The following is a 12,857-nucleotide window of genomic DNA, read 5'->3' on the forward strand; positions in this document are numbered from 1 at the left end:
AGTAGCCAAATGCAGAAACCACCTAAATGTCCATCAACTGATGAACAGAGAAGCAAAATGCATACATATTCAACAATGGAATAGGATTTGGTAATAAAAAAGGAAAGAGGCAATGATACATGCTACAAAATGGACGAATCTTGAAAACATGATGCCATGTGAAAGAAGCCAGACACAAAAGGTCATATATTGTATGATTCCATTTCTATGAAATGCATGGACAGAAAGCAGATTGGTGGTTCGAGGGCTTGGGGGAGGGGAAAATGGGGAGTGACTGATAATTGGTACAGGGCTTCTTTTTGGAGTGATGAAAACATCCTGAAACTAGATGATAGTGATGGTTGCACAAACTTAGGACTATACTAAAGAAAACCTGTAAGTGCACAAAAATTCTCAGGAAAAAGAAATTTATTTACTGAGTACAGTCTGCCAGAGCTGAGTTACACTCCTACCGGTGGCCCTCATGACAAGACCATAAGGCTGGTGATGACCAGTTTTGCAGTTGAGGAATGAATAGATTCCATGACTTGCCCAGCCTCACCCAGCTCTAAGAAATAAACCAATCCATTTCGGTTCCAATCCATCCCCATCATCTTTCTCCTGTACTGTGTAGGGCTGCAGTCTTGTTTATTTAGACCATTTCCCAGCTATGTGGCTCTCAGCAAACCTAAGTTCTTAATCTGTGACCGTGGAGACGTCAGTGTGCTGCCCTTCTGAAGACTCAACTACACAGTACAACCTAGCAGACCGACTTCTTATTTCCGGAACAGCAGTTCGGTCCTCAGTCCACAGCTGGCCAAGTCAGCCCAATGTTTTACTGGACCTGCACGTTTTAGTTGCCTGTGTGTGGAAGCAGAGAACGTCCCACAAGCCTGGTGGAGGAAGTTCCCTGAGATAAGGAAGGATTGAGGGGCCGAGAGGTGGAGGGGGTACCCTACCCCACGGAAATCCATGGAATTCTCCTGAAAGCCCTACTTCTCGGCCCTGCTCCTCTAGCCTCCCCACCCCACCAGCTGGACCCGGAAGCAGCCTCCCGGATGCACCCTTCCCAGGGGAAGACAGGCACGACCCATGCCCACCGAGGTTCTTCACAAATGACCTGAGCTCAGGTCTCGAGGACATCACATCTTGATTCAACTGATTCCCATTGCTTTTCTTAGGTCGAGGGTGAGAGGGAGCCTTAAGCTCTAGGATTCCATGCCCTGCTTGTTGGGGCAGGTCTCGTTAAAAAGAGAAGCACTTCACGTCCTTCTCAGGAACCATACTACCTTCTTTCCTTTGATAACAAATCTCTCTCAAAATAGTTCTAAAATGAAAATAGCCAACAGCAAGTACAGGATAATAACCAACATTGTCTACTAAAAAGCCATAAACTGCCCCTTCTGTCTCCAAAGCATAGAGTACCCACTGCTGACCTTCAGAGAAGGACCTGCCTGGCCGTGGCACCCTGCTGTAAACACGGGCTGCCACCCCACAGGGCCTTCCTCCACCCTGGCCAAGGGAAACCCACTGGTGAAAACGCCCAGTGGCCTGCACAACCTTCTAGTACACATGTGACTAAAGGCTGCTTCCCCTTACTTTCAAAAACTACACTTCTGAGGGGGGATTATAACCCTGCCCTACTGATACTAAATGGCAGGTAGCAGAGGAGATTGGCAAATGCACAGCCAGGACTGTAGGCCACTCTCCAGATGGCCAGTGAAACACTCACTCCACTACTAATGGCCTCAAACACAACGAAGACCCCAAAGATGACAGTCTTTCCACTAAAAGCCCCACTAAGTAGTGAGAACATGGCTGAAGTTTAGGAGATACTGGCCTGTTTTCCTGGCGTGGAGGCTTGCAAGCAGACGTAAAGATACCTTAAGAGTCACGGATTTGCACTTATTCCGAGCAAAACAGCACTTCCCCCTTCAGAGTCTTGGTGGCATGAAAATCAGTCAAAATATTTGAAAGTTTGTTCAAGTTACCTTTTTGAAATTTTGAAGCAAGTTCTACTCTCTGTACATCATGATGAGGCCAGCCAAATGGTTTCAAGGTCCCCAGAACCCAGATCTTCTAAACACCTCCCTCTCCACACCTCTCCATCCTCACAACAGCTCCATTTTGCAAAGCTCTCTCCCACACACTTCCTAATTTGCTCCTCTGGGAGCAGTCAGGACCCAGAAAGTTACAATGACTCTCCTGGGGCCCCAGTAAGCAATACAACCAGGGCCGGACCCAGCCAGCTCTGCTCTTCCAATGGCTCCAACTGTCCCAGGTACTACTGGTCCTGGCCAACCCCTCTGGCAAGTCACCCCTTTGCAGGGAAACAATGAACCTTCCCAGCTCCGTCTTTCGTACAATCACACCAAACATCACTGAGTCAACACCCAAGCACAGGAAACCATTTGGTGAGACACGAGTATTAAAAAAATAAGCTGCATGACATTTATTTTGTCTTGTTAACATTAATATCTGTAGAAACATTTTTTTATTGTCAGTATAAAAATTAACAGGTTTTATTAAATACTTTCTCCAATTTCGTAACACGTAAAATCAGTGTAATCTGCATTCACGTGCAAGGCTATTTCAGGGTGAGTGGGCGTTTTGAAAGCAAAACACGATACTTTAATTACAGAAGGAACAACACGGTAATATTTTGTCTGATGTTCATATTAGGCCGGATCTTTTGGTGAGGTCCTGCCAGAAGCAATCCCTTAAAAAGATGGAAGTATCCCCAAAACTATCAACAGAAAACTCTGTTTCAATTTTCTATGATGAGACGTAAAGGTCCTAAAAGGCTTCTCTAACACCAGTGAATCTGGAAGCCATTATCAAAATTCACGGACGAGAACACAGGCTAATCTGATTAATGTGCAACTCAGGGGCAGAAGGCCAGCTGCCACAGAGAAGTACATTCTTCTATCATCTCAGCAAAGGTCCATCCTTGAGGAATGGATTAAGGCATTAAGGCACCTTTTTAAGAGAATGCTGGTACCACGTGTCTTGCGAAGTCCAGTTAAATGTTACTCGAGCCCAGGGGCAGAGTTGCGCATCAAAACAAAACACCTTCTTAGCAAGGGGTTCCTTCACTACGGGCATTTAGGTGGTTCAGAAACCATCAGCTGACAGCAGGGTTTAAACACAAATAAATCAAAACCTTCGTCTTCTTCGAATTAGTTATATTCTGTAAATATTTCTCTTTTCAGAGGATCTGATAACTAGTTAAGTCCAAGCAACAGATTAACTAGTCCAATGTGCTGCCTACATAGAAATGCCACTTAAATTACAAAAACTATAAATGATTATTGTTTTGTATATTACCAATTCATTAATAAATTAATGTTATACCATTTTCCCTGAAAGAAAAAGTACTTTTCCACCTCTGTTCGGTGAAAATTTAGAAATTCTGTATAAGAACAGCATTTAGCAAATAGCTATTTAAAAAAAGAGACCAATTTTCTAGGTGCATTTGGGCCATCCATTTAAAATCAATACAAAAAATAATTCCTTGTAAATATATAATATATATTTATACATAATTTGAATATATTTACATACATCCAGCACCTATATACTGCAACTGTGCTCTGTAAGTGTGTGCTGACATATATTTTCTCCAATTATTACAAAATTCACAAGGAAGGCAGAACATATGTTTGCCTTGAGTCCAGCTGGTCCACAGCCAGTACCCACAGCGGGTCATGGGCATGTGGTGGCCCATGGCAGTCCATTCCCCCAGAAACCTTCTTCTTCTCCTGGTGAAGATTATAAGTTTCCAACTGCATGGATTCTTTACACGTGTGCACATTACTTTTCCAATTATTTACTCCTCTGATCCATATATACAATCGGAGACAACAAGCTCCTGGAGGCATGGCCCCCTGCTCAGTGTAGCTAGGTTCCTGGTGCTGCCCTGTGGAGGGACAGGAGGACAAACCTATTCATGTTTTAACACTGCCGTTTATATGTGGATACTGAGGAAGGCATGGTTCGTAAGGCATGGGGTCCGGGGAGAAAACAGAATCATCTCCTGAAGAACAAGAGCTCCTTGTGTCGGGGTAACTAGGTGAATACTGTTCGAGAGGCTGACTGAGGTCCAAGTATTCCTGAAAGAAGGGAAGAGAGACGTTTTATTTCATCTTGGATCAGGATAACAAGGTGAATATGGTTCGAGAGGCTGACTGAGGTCCAAGTATTCCTGAAAGAAGGGAAGAGAATACTTTTATTTCAAACACAGGCTCTTGAGACATTGACATGGGAGCTGGGACAGGACGGGGCACCCCTTGAAGATTTAGAGACCCAGACCCCCTGGCTTCCACAAAGACTCCTTGGGACCCCAACTTTATTTACTCCAGGCTTCCCTTTGCTTTTCTTCTACCCATCATGAGTAAACTATTGACAAGGGGGGAAGGCTGCAACCTGGTGTAGGTGCTGAGTGGTCAACAAGACGTGCACAGACCAAGGGACCGCCTCACTGGAGCATACGATTCAAGTTCGAGCTCCAGGAAAATGAAAACATAACATGTCGTGGATTCCCAGAACCTCTTTAAATAGTTGAGACCAGGAGTATTTACCTTACAAATTACATTTTACTATTGTAGTTTCTAGGAGAATTTAACTATTTAACTATTTAAGAATTTAACATATTCTAGGGAATATGTCTTCATTCAGTGGGTAATTTCACAGATGTACTTCATTACCCTCAGAAGCTGAGATGAAAATGTGAACAGGTTCAAAAAAGGCTTGCATCTACTCATGTATGTTAAATCCATAATGGACTATTAAGGAGAAGTTTAGGAAAATGGTGGTTAAGTTTCAAAGTTTTGAAATTCAGAAAGAATTCTTCTGCTCTCTGAAGAGTCCACCAGTGTTGTTCTAGGGTCACAGCTCCTCCAACTTACAACAGGGTGAGGGCCACTGTCTGCTCTTGCGTGACCCATGAGCTAAGAATGGTTTCTAACATGCTTAAATGGTTGGAGAAACTCCAAAGAAGAATAATATCCCATGGCATCAAAATTGTATTAACAACATAAAATTAATGTAAAATTCAAATTTTAGGGCCCCTCCATGAATGTGTTATCCAGAACACAGACACATTCATTTTCATATTGTCTGTGACTGCTTTCTCCCCTCAAGTTATGGTGACAGAGACCATATGGCCTGCAAAGCTGGAGTATTTACAGTCTGGCCCTTTACAGAAATTTGCAGACTCCTTTTCTGAAATTATGAGAAAATTTCTGAACTGGGGCCCTTGTGGGTCTCCCTGCCTCGCTTGGGACAGCATGGCGGGGTCATTCAGCTCACACACCCAGAAGCCAACGACTGTTCTAAGACACTATGGTTTTGCTGGGAGGGGGCGAAAAACACCCACCAGCCTCGGTGTTGTCAGGAAAGAGTCCACAGAATGTTGGCGACTATACATTTTAAAAGACCAGGAAAAAAAACCACTCTAATTCATCACCCAGGTTGGCAAGACAGAGTCCCCATCCGAGAACGGGAGATGTGTCAGTTCCAACATCAGCAATAACTGCACAACTGGAAGCAAACACACCCACCACATCAAAACGGAGCTTTTTGCTTATAATGATAAAAATGAAATTTTGTCCTAAATGGAACCATTTTTCTTGAGCATGTGGTAATGATTTTCAGAAGGAAAGAAACTTCGATTTTTATATCCGTTAGACAATATGGTATTCTGGTTTTGTATTTTAGGAGGCTAGATGTAAATTTCAGTAGGAATGGGCCCTCTTTAAATTTAAATATATAAATAAATAGCACTGAGCATGGACACAGGATCATTAAAATGGAACATTAGAGCTTTCCTAGTTTCTAAATGAAGGCCATAAATGTTTAGATCAGATAGAAAAAATATAGGGCTATCAGTGGATTCCAAGTCTAGGGTTAGAGGAACTTATGCTAGAAACAACTATTTTGGCAGGAGAAGAAAGTTTTCCCTCTTTCCCTTGAACTGTTCCTTTCCTTTCAACTTCTGAAGGTCAGCTGTATTCACTTAATGCAATCTCTCCCTCTACCAGCCAGTCAGACGTACAAGATAACGCTGCGGGCTTAAGGCCTCCCATCACAACATTTGATTATTATTTTTTTAAATCACTCAAACACTATTAAGTGTATTATTTGAAAATAAATTCAGTGTATTATTTTCCTTGTAAAATAGTCAGGCGATTTTAGTCTTTTTTGTTGTCCAGACCATTGTAGGGATTTGTCCCCATTTGAAGGAACACCGCTCTGTATCCTAATTAAGTATCTCCAGTTCATTCACTAACAATTTCTCTCTATCGTAGGGTGTTTTCTGGCCCTGATGGGTTTATCACCTTCCCTGCTCAGATCACACTCCTTCCACAACCACAGAGACCACTCGAGCTGCATGCTGGAGCAGCCGTTGGCATGGCTGAATTCAGACAGAGAGCAACGTAAGAGTGTTTCTTTTGTTGGTATAGATTATATTTTCTGAAAAATACTACTTCAACAAAAGGTACACGTTTTCACTTAAAAATCCTCTAAGTTACTCATTATAGCAAACGGTGTGTACATTTACACACGCATAGGTGGAGACCACAAGCCACATGCCATCATCAGGAAGGGTCACGTGGGATTGTGTCGCGTCCTCCATCGAAGCAGGAACAGCAGAACCAAGCTCACGGCAATGGGACATCAGCAGCTCTCGCCCCAATTACCAGCACACGGAAGCCAGCAGGCACCGTAGGCCCGAGCTCCGCCCCGCACAAACCCAGAACGCTGCAGCCGGATACTCCTATCCCCTCCCCGCTCTCCTGAGTGCACGCGGACCCTGGGGCCGCCACGGAAAAGCCACGGGGAGGGGCAGCAGCACACAGGATCCTGTCTGGGTATCAGGAGTTAAAACTCAAAAGGCAGCTCTGAGAAAAATCAGGATTCAGGAGGAACACAGAGTTTAACTCTGCCTGACTCCCATGGGAAAATGATCAACTATATCACAGACTCCAACCAGCAAGGCTGCATTTAAAAAGACACATTGGGCTCCCAAGCAAGAACCACGGGCTTCTAGGAGGTTCCTACCTCGTTGGTTGTAAGAGTGAGAATGCGATCCAAGTCTTCGACCAACTGCTTGAACGTTGGTCTCTGGGAGGGCACTGCGTGCCAGCAGTCCCTCATCATCATGTACCTGCAGAAAGCAGATTTCCTTGGTGAGGAAGATTCTCCAGTACTAGGTGCGTGGCTATAAGCCATTTTTAATAGGCAATATGGAGATGTGTCCTAAGTTATGAAAATGTATCAGAACTTTCATGAAAGTAAATCGGGAGATGGTTATTCACTTTCCCAAAAGATTCACTGCTTGTTCTTCTGAAAGACACTGTGGTTTACAAAAACATCACTTTACGCAAAAGTTTTAGGATGGTTCTGTGCCATCAAGAAAGAGACTTCTGCATGCTTTCCCTGTGGCCGTGACATACCACCGTGGCGCCACATTTTCAGGGCGCTTTTGGTTCCTGCAGGAAGAGCTTTATAAGAGCAGGTGCGTTCCTAGTCTTCCTGCCCCCCACAGACCTGCCTGGACCAAAACAGCTCAGTTTTTATCTGCCTGACGTTTTGCGCTTTGTTTTAATAATTCCAGTAGACAAAGGTTCCCCAGTTTAAAAAAAAATGAAGTTTGAAAACCACAACTTTAAAGTAAGGTTTTTATGAATTAATCTGCCACCACTGGGCTGCACATTAACTTCCTGATTAACTCTTAGATTGGACCAGGTTCCCAGGCCTTATCTTGATTACAGGTTTCGACAGACCCTCTATATTAGAAAAAGCAATAGGAATGACAGGGAGCACAATAAATGCCTTTATGTAATAAACTATAAAATGTGGCCATTCATCAGATGTCCACTGTACACTGAAAAGCACTCATGGGATTACTGATATAAAATCCCCATGAAACGGGACACAATAGACTGTAGTCTCTGGGACAGTCGCTCTTCTTAGTTAATCCTGGGGGGTTGGGAAGAGAGATTCCTTTTAAAAGTGCTGATTTTACTGCACAAGATGCATGTCACACACACAACATAACTCCATTTAAAACATGGGGTAGGCTTTCTAGAAACGATCTCATGGATTTATAGTCAGATCTGGTATTGTAAAGATGGCACCTGGACAAATTTTTAATTCTCTAAAATATGGGTAAAATATAGGTAACCAGACACTAGTTCTTTCTCTCTGGGGAAATGTGGCCAATGTGAATGCTAGAATCTACAGCAGCCTTCATGTGGTCACAAAGGAGCTGCAGACAGGCCCGCTTTCACTCGCCGTGCTGGTGCTTTACTGTCTGCAGGGTGGCCCCGTGGCTTCCTAGCCAGTGTATGAGGGGCGGCCACAGGCCTCTTCCTGTCACTCTGAGGGGAGGGAACAGCAAGGCACAGCAAGGAAGCCCAGGGAGATCACCTGGCTCGCTCTGCGGAGTCGGGGGCCCTCGGCCAGACAGCCTGATGCCTGCGGAGATTTAAAGCTCACCCCATACACGTCAGAATGATGCGCCTGGACACTCGGCGCTGTCAGTGTAGCTACTCCCTCAGTTCTGGGGTTGAGCCCAGAAGGCTTTAGCAATTCTTCTTAAGAGCATGTTTAGAAAATCAGGAAGTGTCAGAAGTAGTGCTAATGGTGTGGTGGGCCTGCCGCGGTGTCGGGGGAAACAGCGGCCCTTACAGTTCATTGGTGCAGTTTGCTGGCTTATCCATCCTGTGTCCTTCCTTAAGCAGCTTGAAAAGTTCCTCCACGGGAATCCCTGGGTAGGGCGAGCCTCCTAAAGTGAAGATCTCCCACATCAACACGCCGAAGGACCAGCTGCAAAGAAGGGAGGCAACACGGCGTTACCAGCCCGTCGGCATCACAGACACCTAGCCAGCCCATCAGACACCTAAGCACGCCTGGTTAAGAAAATAAACACCCCCTCTCTTCTCACATCCAAAGACAAATGACCAGAGTCGCCCTGTTCGACCTACATGCCCTTCCTGCCCCCAAGAGGTATTCCCCCGATGATGATGATTGGGGGTGTTCTGGCAGAATTTTCGTCAACAGGCAACAGACAAATGATGGTAAATCATCACACTCTCTTTTTTTTCCCCCCCCACTGGAGATTTGGGATTGTTTTTTTTTTTCTTCCATTATTCCAAAAGTTCTTTGTTTTAAATGCAGTGTTTCAGCAATATGAAGATCTCAACTCCTAAGCTGCAAAGCTCTTTATGCCTCCATTCAACTCTTCCACTGGCCTATGTGCCTGACCCTAGGCTGTGACCTACCAGGATGGGCAGCTGACAGAATAAGGCCAGCAAGCTAATTCTGCAAGATAACAGCTGCCCAAAGCAGCCAGTGGGGCATCTGAGGGCACCAAAGACTCGTGCCCACTAGGGTCATGAGGGGAGTCAGCACCGGGCTGGGGTTAGGATGGAGGAACCCTGCACCCAGACAAGTTTCATACAACACAAATACAAAGTGTCTCCCAGGACACAATTCACACCTGACCTTGCACAGACCACAGCTGGACTGCCTAAGCCTCGTTCAGGAAAAACACAATCCCTGACTCTATTTCAGTAAGTTTCAGAAACGGAATCATCTCCAGTTTTGCACAGAGCAAAAGCACTAATACAACACAGGCAGGCTGCTCACTGCAAAAAGGTGATCGTAAAGCGCTTCTCCTAGGACTGCTGAAGAGGGCCAGGAGCGAAAGCCGAATCAGTGCCTCCCCCAGAAATCCTCCTGCCCACACGGACAAAAATAGCTCAACTGATTTCTTTTAGCTTTTTATTTTGAAATAATTATAGACCCACGGGAACTTGCAAAAACAGTGCACAGAGAACAGCTGTACCTTTCGCCTTGCCTCCCACGGTGATGCCACCTTTCAACCAAACTTCCAAACCTAAACTTCTCTGTCAGATGGAGCCTGACTCTGATAGTATTTTTAAATGTATAACAGAAATATTACAGTTTTCACTGTATTTCTATAACATTATCAAAGATGCTAAGACAAGCTCAGAATATTTTCAAAGGATAAACAGAGTGAGCAGATCCCGGGGAGACCTGAGCTGACTGTGTCCTTCTCAGCTTCACCCTATAAGGACAAACCTAGGACAGGGGGAAATAGGACAAACCACCCTCAAATTGGAAAAGTTTCAGGACTTCTTTTTAAGGGACCAAAGAACATTCCAACAGCCTGGCAAATTAGACAGCAGCTTGGTAGCTGCACATCCGCGAGTAAGTTTGGGGGTTTGGGGTTGTAGGGGCTGACTTCCGCTCTGGCAGGAGGAGGTGAGCAGTTTCACCTCTTGTGGGCTTTGAAGCCAGGCAAATTAGTAACAGAGCATTGGTTACCAGCCTACCATAAAATCCATCCTTTCTAAGGCAGGCTCTCGCCCCCTTCTATGAGTGCTTGAAATGCAGCAGGCACTGAGGGAAGAAAGGCAAAGAACATACAATATTTTTTTGCAACTCAACCTGATGGGGAAGCCAGAGCAATGGAGTTACTTACACGTCACTCTGATGGGTGTACACTCTATCAAAAAGGGCTTCTGGAGCCATCCACTTGACTGGAAGTCTCCCCTGCAAGTGTGGAAGAAGCCAGTACGTTAAAACCTGTTTACTTTTAGCAAGCTCAAGCAGGCTGTGCCCTGCTTCTTTCAAGAGCTGCATTCTAGTGATTTTCACTGTCAGTTGCTAGAGCAAAAATAAGCAACAATTGGGCTACACATCACATGCAGGTGCTCAGATTCGAGCACATTCGTGAAAAGTCATTCCTTTGGATTCTCAGGATCATCTATCTCCCCAGCACACAGACACACCCCGACCAACTTCTTGGCAAAAATCAACCCAGGAACTCCCAAGCTGTAACCTCTGCTAGGGAAGTCCTTGACAATGGACCTTAAGAAGATCCTAGAGGCTGCTGATTATTCTGTATATAAGACTATTTCACATTTACTACATGTATCTTAGAATATAGCCGAAATGTGTTCATTGAGAAGTTTGTGAGGAGTAGGGCAAAAGAACCAGAAGGAAGGGCAGAGGAATAAGCCCTCATTGGTCCTTGTAGCTCTGAGCATCTATCAAATGACATCTAGAACATTCCATGTCCCCCTGCCCCCACCCCCCAATCATTGCCATGGACTTACATTTGTAGTCTTTTTGTAATAGTCTATGTTGTTGATATCTCTGGCCAATCCAAAGTCTGCTATTTTCATCACATTGTTTTCTGTTACCAAAACATTCCTGGCTGCTAAATCTCGATGAATACACTGAAATTGAGAAAGAACTCATTTCAAAATGCTTCAAGAATAAGAACAAAACGTACGTCTCATAACACGGGCAGAAAATACACCTTAAGTCAAAAATTTCTATTTCTTTTCTAATTAAAAATAAATTTAAAAAAACCAAGGCCCCAATAACTTCAGAGAGCAAAGGCAGACTAAGTAACCACCTTCTCTTTTATCTGCAGCTGACCAACACTACCAGCATACTTCATACAAGATCTGAGGTCAGTTATCCTAAATACCTTCCTAAAACTCAGGAAGAACCTCTTGTCAGCCCCCAGTGACCCAACCCTTTTGAAAACTGTGCCCCTATTGAGTTCTACCCCACCCCTTCTCTTGGTTCACTCTTTTCCTCTCTCCCCACCCTCTCAGGTTCTTTAGCTAGCTCCTCTCTTCCTCTGTCCCCAAAAACAGAGGAACTGTCCCATCAATTGTATTTCCATATATCTTCATGGCTTCAGTTCTTAGGTACATGCAGAATGTTTGCAAATTCCTACTCCATCCTGACCTCTCTTCTGGGACCCACATTTTCATTTTCAAAAGGCTATGGGACTTTTCCACATTGACACCCAGTGGCACTTCACATGATTCAAACTCTCCTCCCCTAATTCTTATCTTCTTGGTCTCTCTTGGCCAGAGAGGTACATACCCCAGTTCTTTACACACTCCCCCCATGTTCTGCTGATCTCAACTCCCAAATGCTTCTCAATTTGTCCACCTGACGCTGTTCCCACTGCTAACGTCTTCGTCCAGGATGTCACCACTGTCCGCCCCCTCCCACCCCATCCCACACATGGCCACACCACCTACCTAACAGGTCTCCAAACTTCCAAACTCATCCCTGGTGCACCTTCTATGCTTCCTACAAATTGCATTTCTGACAGAACTGATCTGTCCTTCCCTGGCTTCTGTCACGGCCAAGGACTATCCATCCATATTCTACCCTTAGTGCAACACCTGGCCCACATGAAAGGCCCAACCTGTGCCTGCCACATACATGGGAATGAGGGGCTGAAATGCTCGCTATAGGGCAGCTGACTTGCAGTCGTGATTCTAACTCTCTGGTCTCAGAAAGGTCTAGTTATAACCTCTATTTTTCCTTCCTACAAACCATATACTTTTGTAAGCTGCTCTATGTGCTACATTTATATATTTTTATGTATATACCAAAGTTTCAAAATGATGCATGGTTATTAGGGTCCCAAATCATCACCCCCTATCTTGGGGGAAAGGTAAGGCATAAAGAAGGGAACAAACACCCTTATCAAATGCTTTTACACAGGTTCCAGGCAAAGGGTAACTATCATATAAAGGAGAGAGTCTTTTCATGCCATTTGACAATGGTGAGATGGGCTGATTTCAGATGGACACTCCAGGAAACGGCCAATTACAAAAGGAGCAAGCCTAACTCTCTCTCTGAAGAACATGCTAGAAATTCTTTTTTTCTGTCCACCCCCCAATTATTCCTTGTTTTTCTCTGTGTCTGTAGCCCACTGGAGCAGCTAAGCTCAGAAAAGGGGAAGCACGGAAGGCCCACAGCGTGCCTGTGGGGCCAGAATGGAAGCAGGAAATGTGAGAGCCCACAGAGCC

At 44.7% G+C, this 12,857-nt stretch overlaps 1 protein-coding gene across 4 annotated transcripts in view; it reads right to left on the reverse strand.

The window, feature by feature from the left end:
• Nucleotides 1–2,405: 2,405 nt before the first annotated feature.
• Nucleotides 2,406–12,857, reverse strand: part of FGFR2 (fibroblast growth factor receptor 2) — a 102,496-nt gene continuing 92,044 nt past the window's right edge. For all 4 annotated transcript variants that reach the window (XM_036898526.2, XM_036898519.2, XM_036898518.2 and 1 more), the window contains 5 exons: nucleotides 11,130–11,252; nucleotides 10,493–10,563; nucleotides 8,674–8,811; nucleotides 7,042–7,147; nucleotides 2,406–4,091 (listed from right to left, as the gene is read on the reverse strand). In XM_036898526.2, the coding sequence (XP_036754421.1) occupies nucleotides 3,927–4,091; nucleotides 7,042–7,147; nucleotides 8,674–8,811; nucleotides 10,493–10,563; nucleotides 11,130–11,252 (603 nt within the window). In that variant the 3' untranslated portion in view covers nucleotides 2,406–3,926. The remainder of the gene's footprint in view (nucleotides 4,092–7,041; nucleotides 7,148–8,673; nucleotides 8,812–10,492; nucleotides 10,564–11,129; nucleotides 11,253–12,857) is intronic.

This window comes from Manis pentadactyla, chromosome 8 (assembly GCF_030020395.1).
Source record: "Manis pentadactyla isolate mManPen7 chromosome 8, mManPen7.hap1, whole genome shotgun sequence".
Classification (NCBI taxonomy): Eukaryota; Metazoa; Chordata; class Mammalia; order Pholidota; family Manidae; genus Manis; species Manis pentadactyla.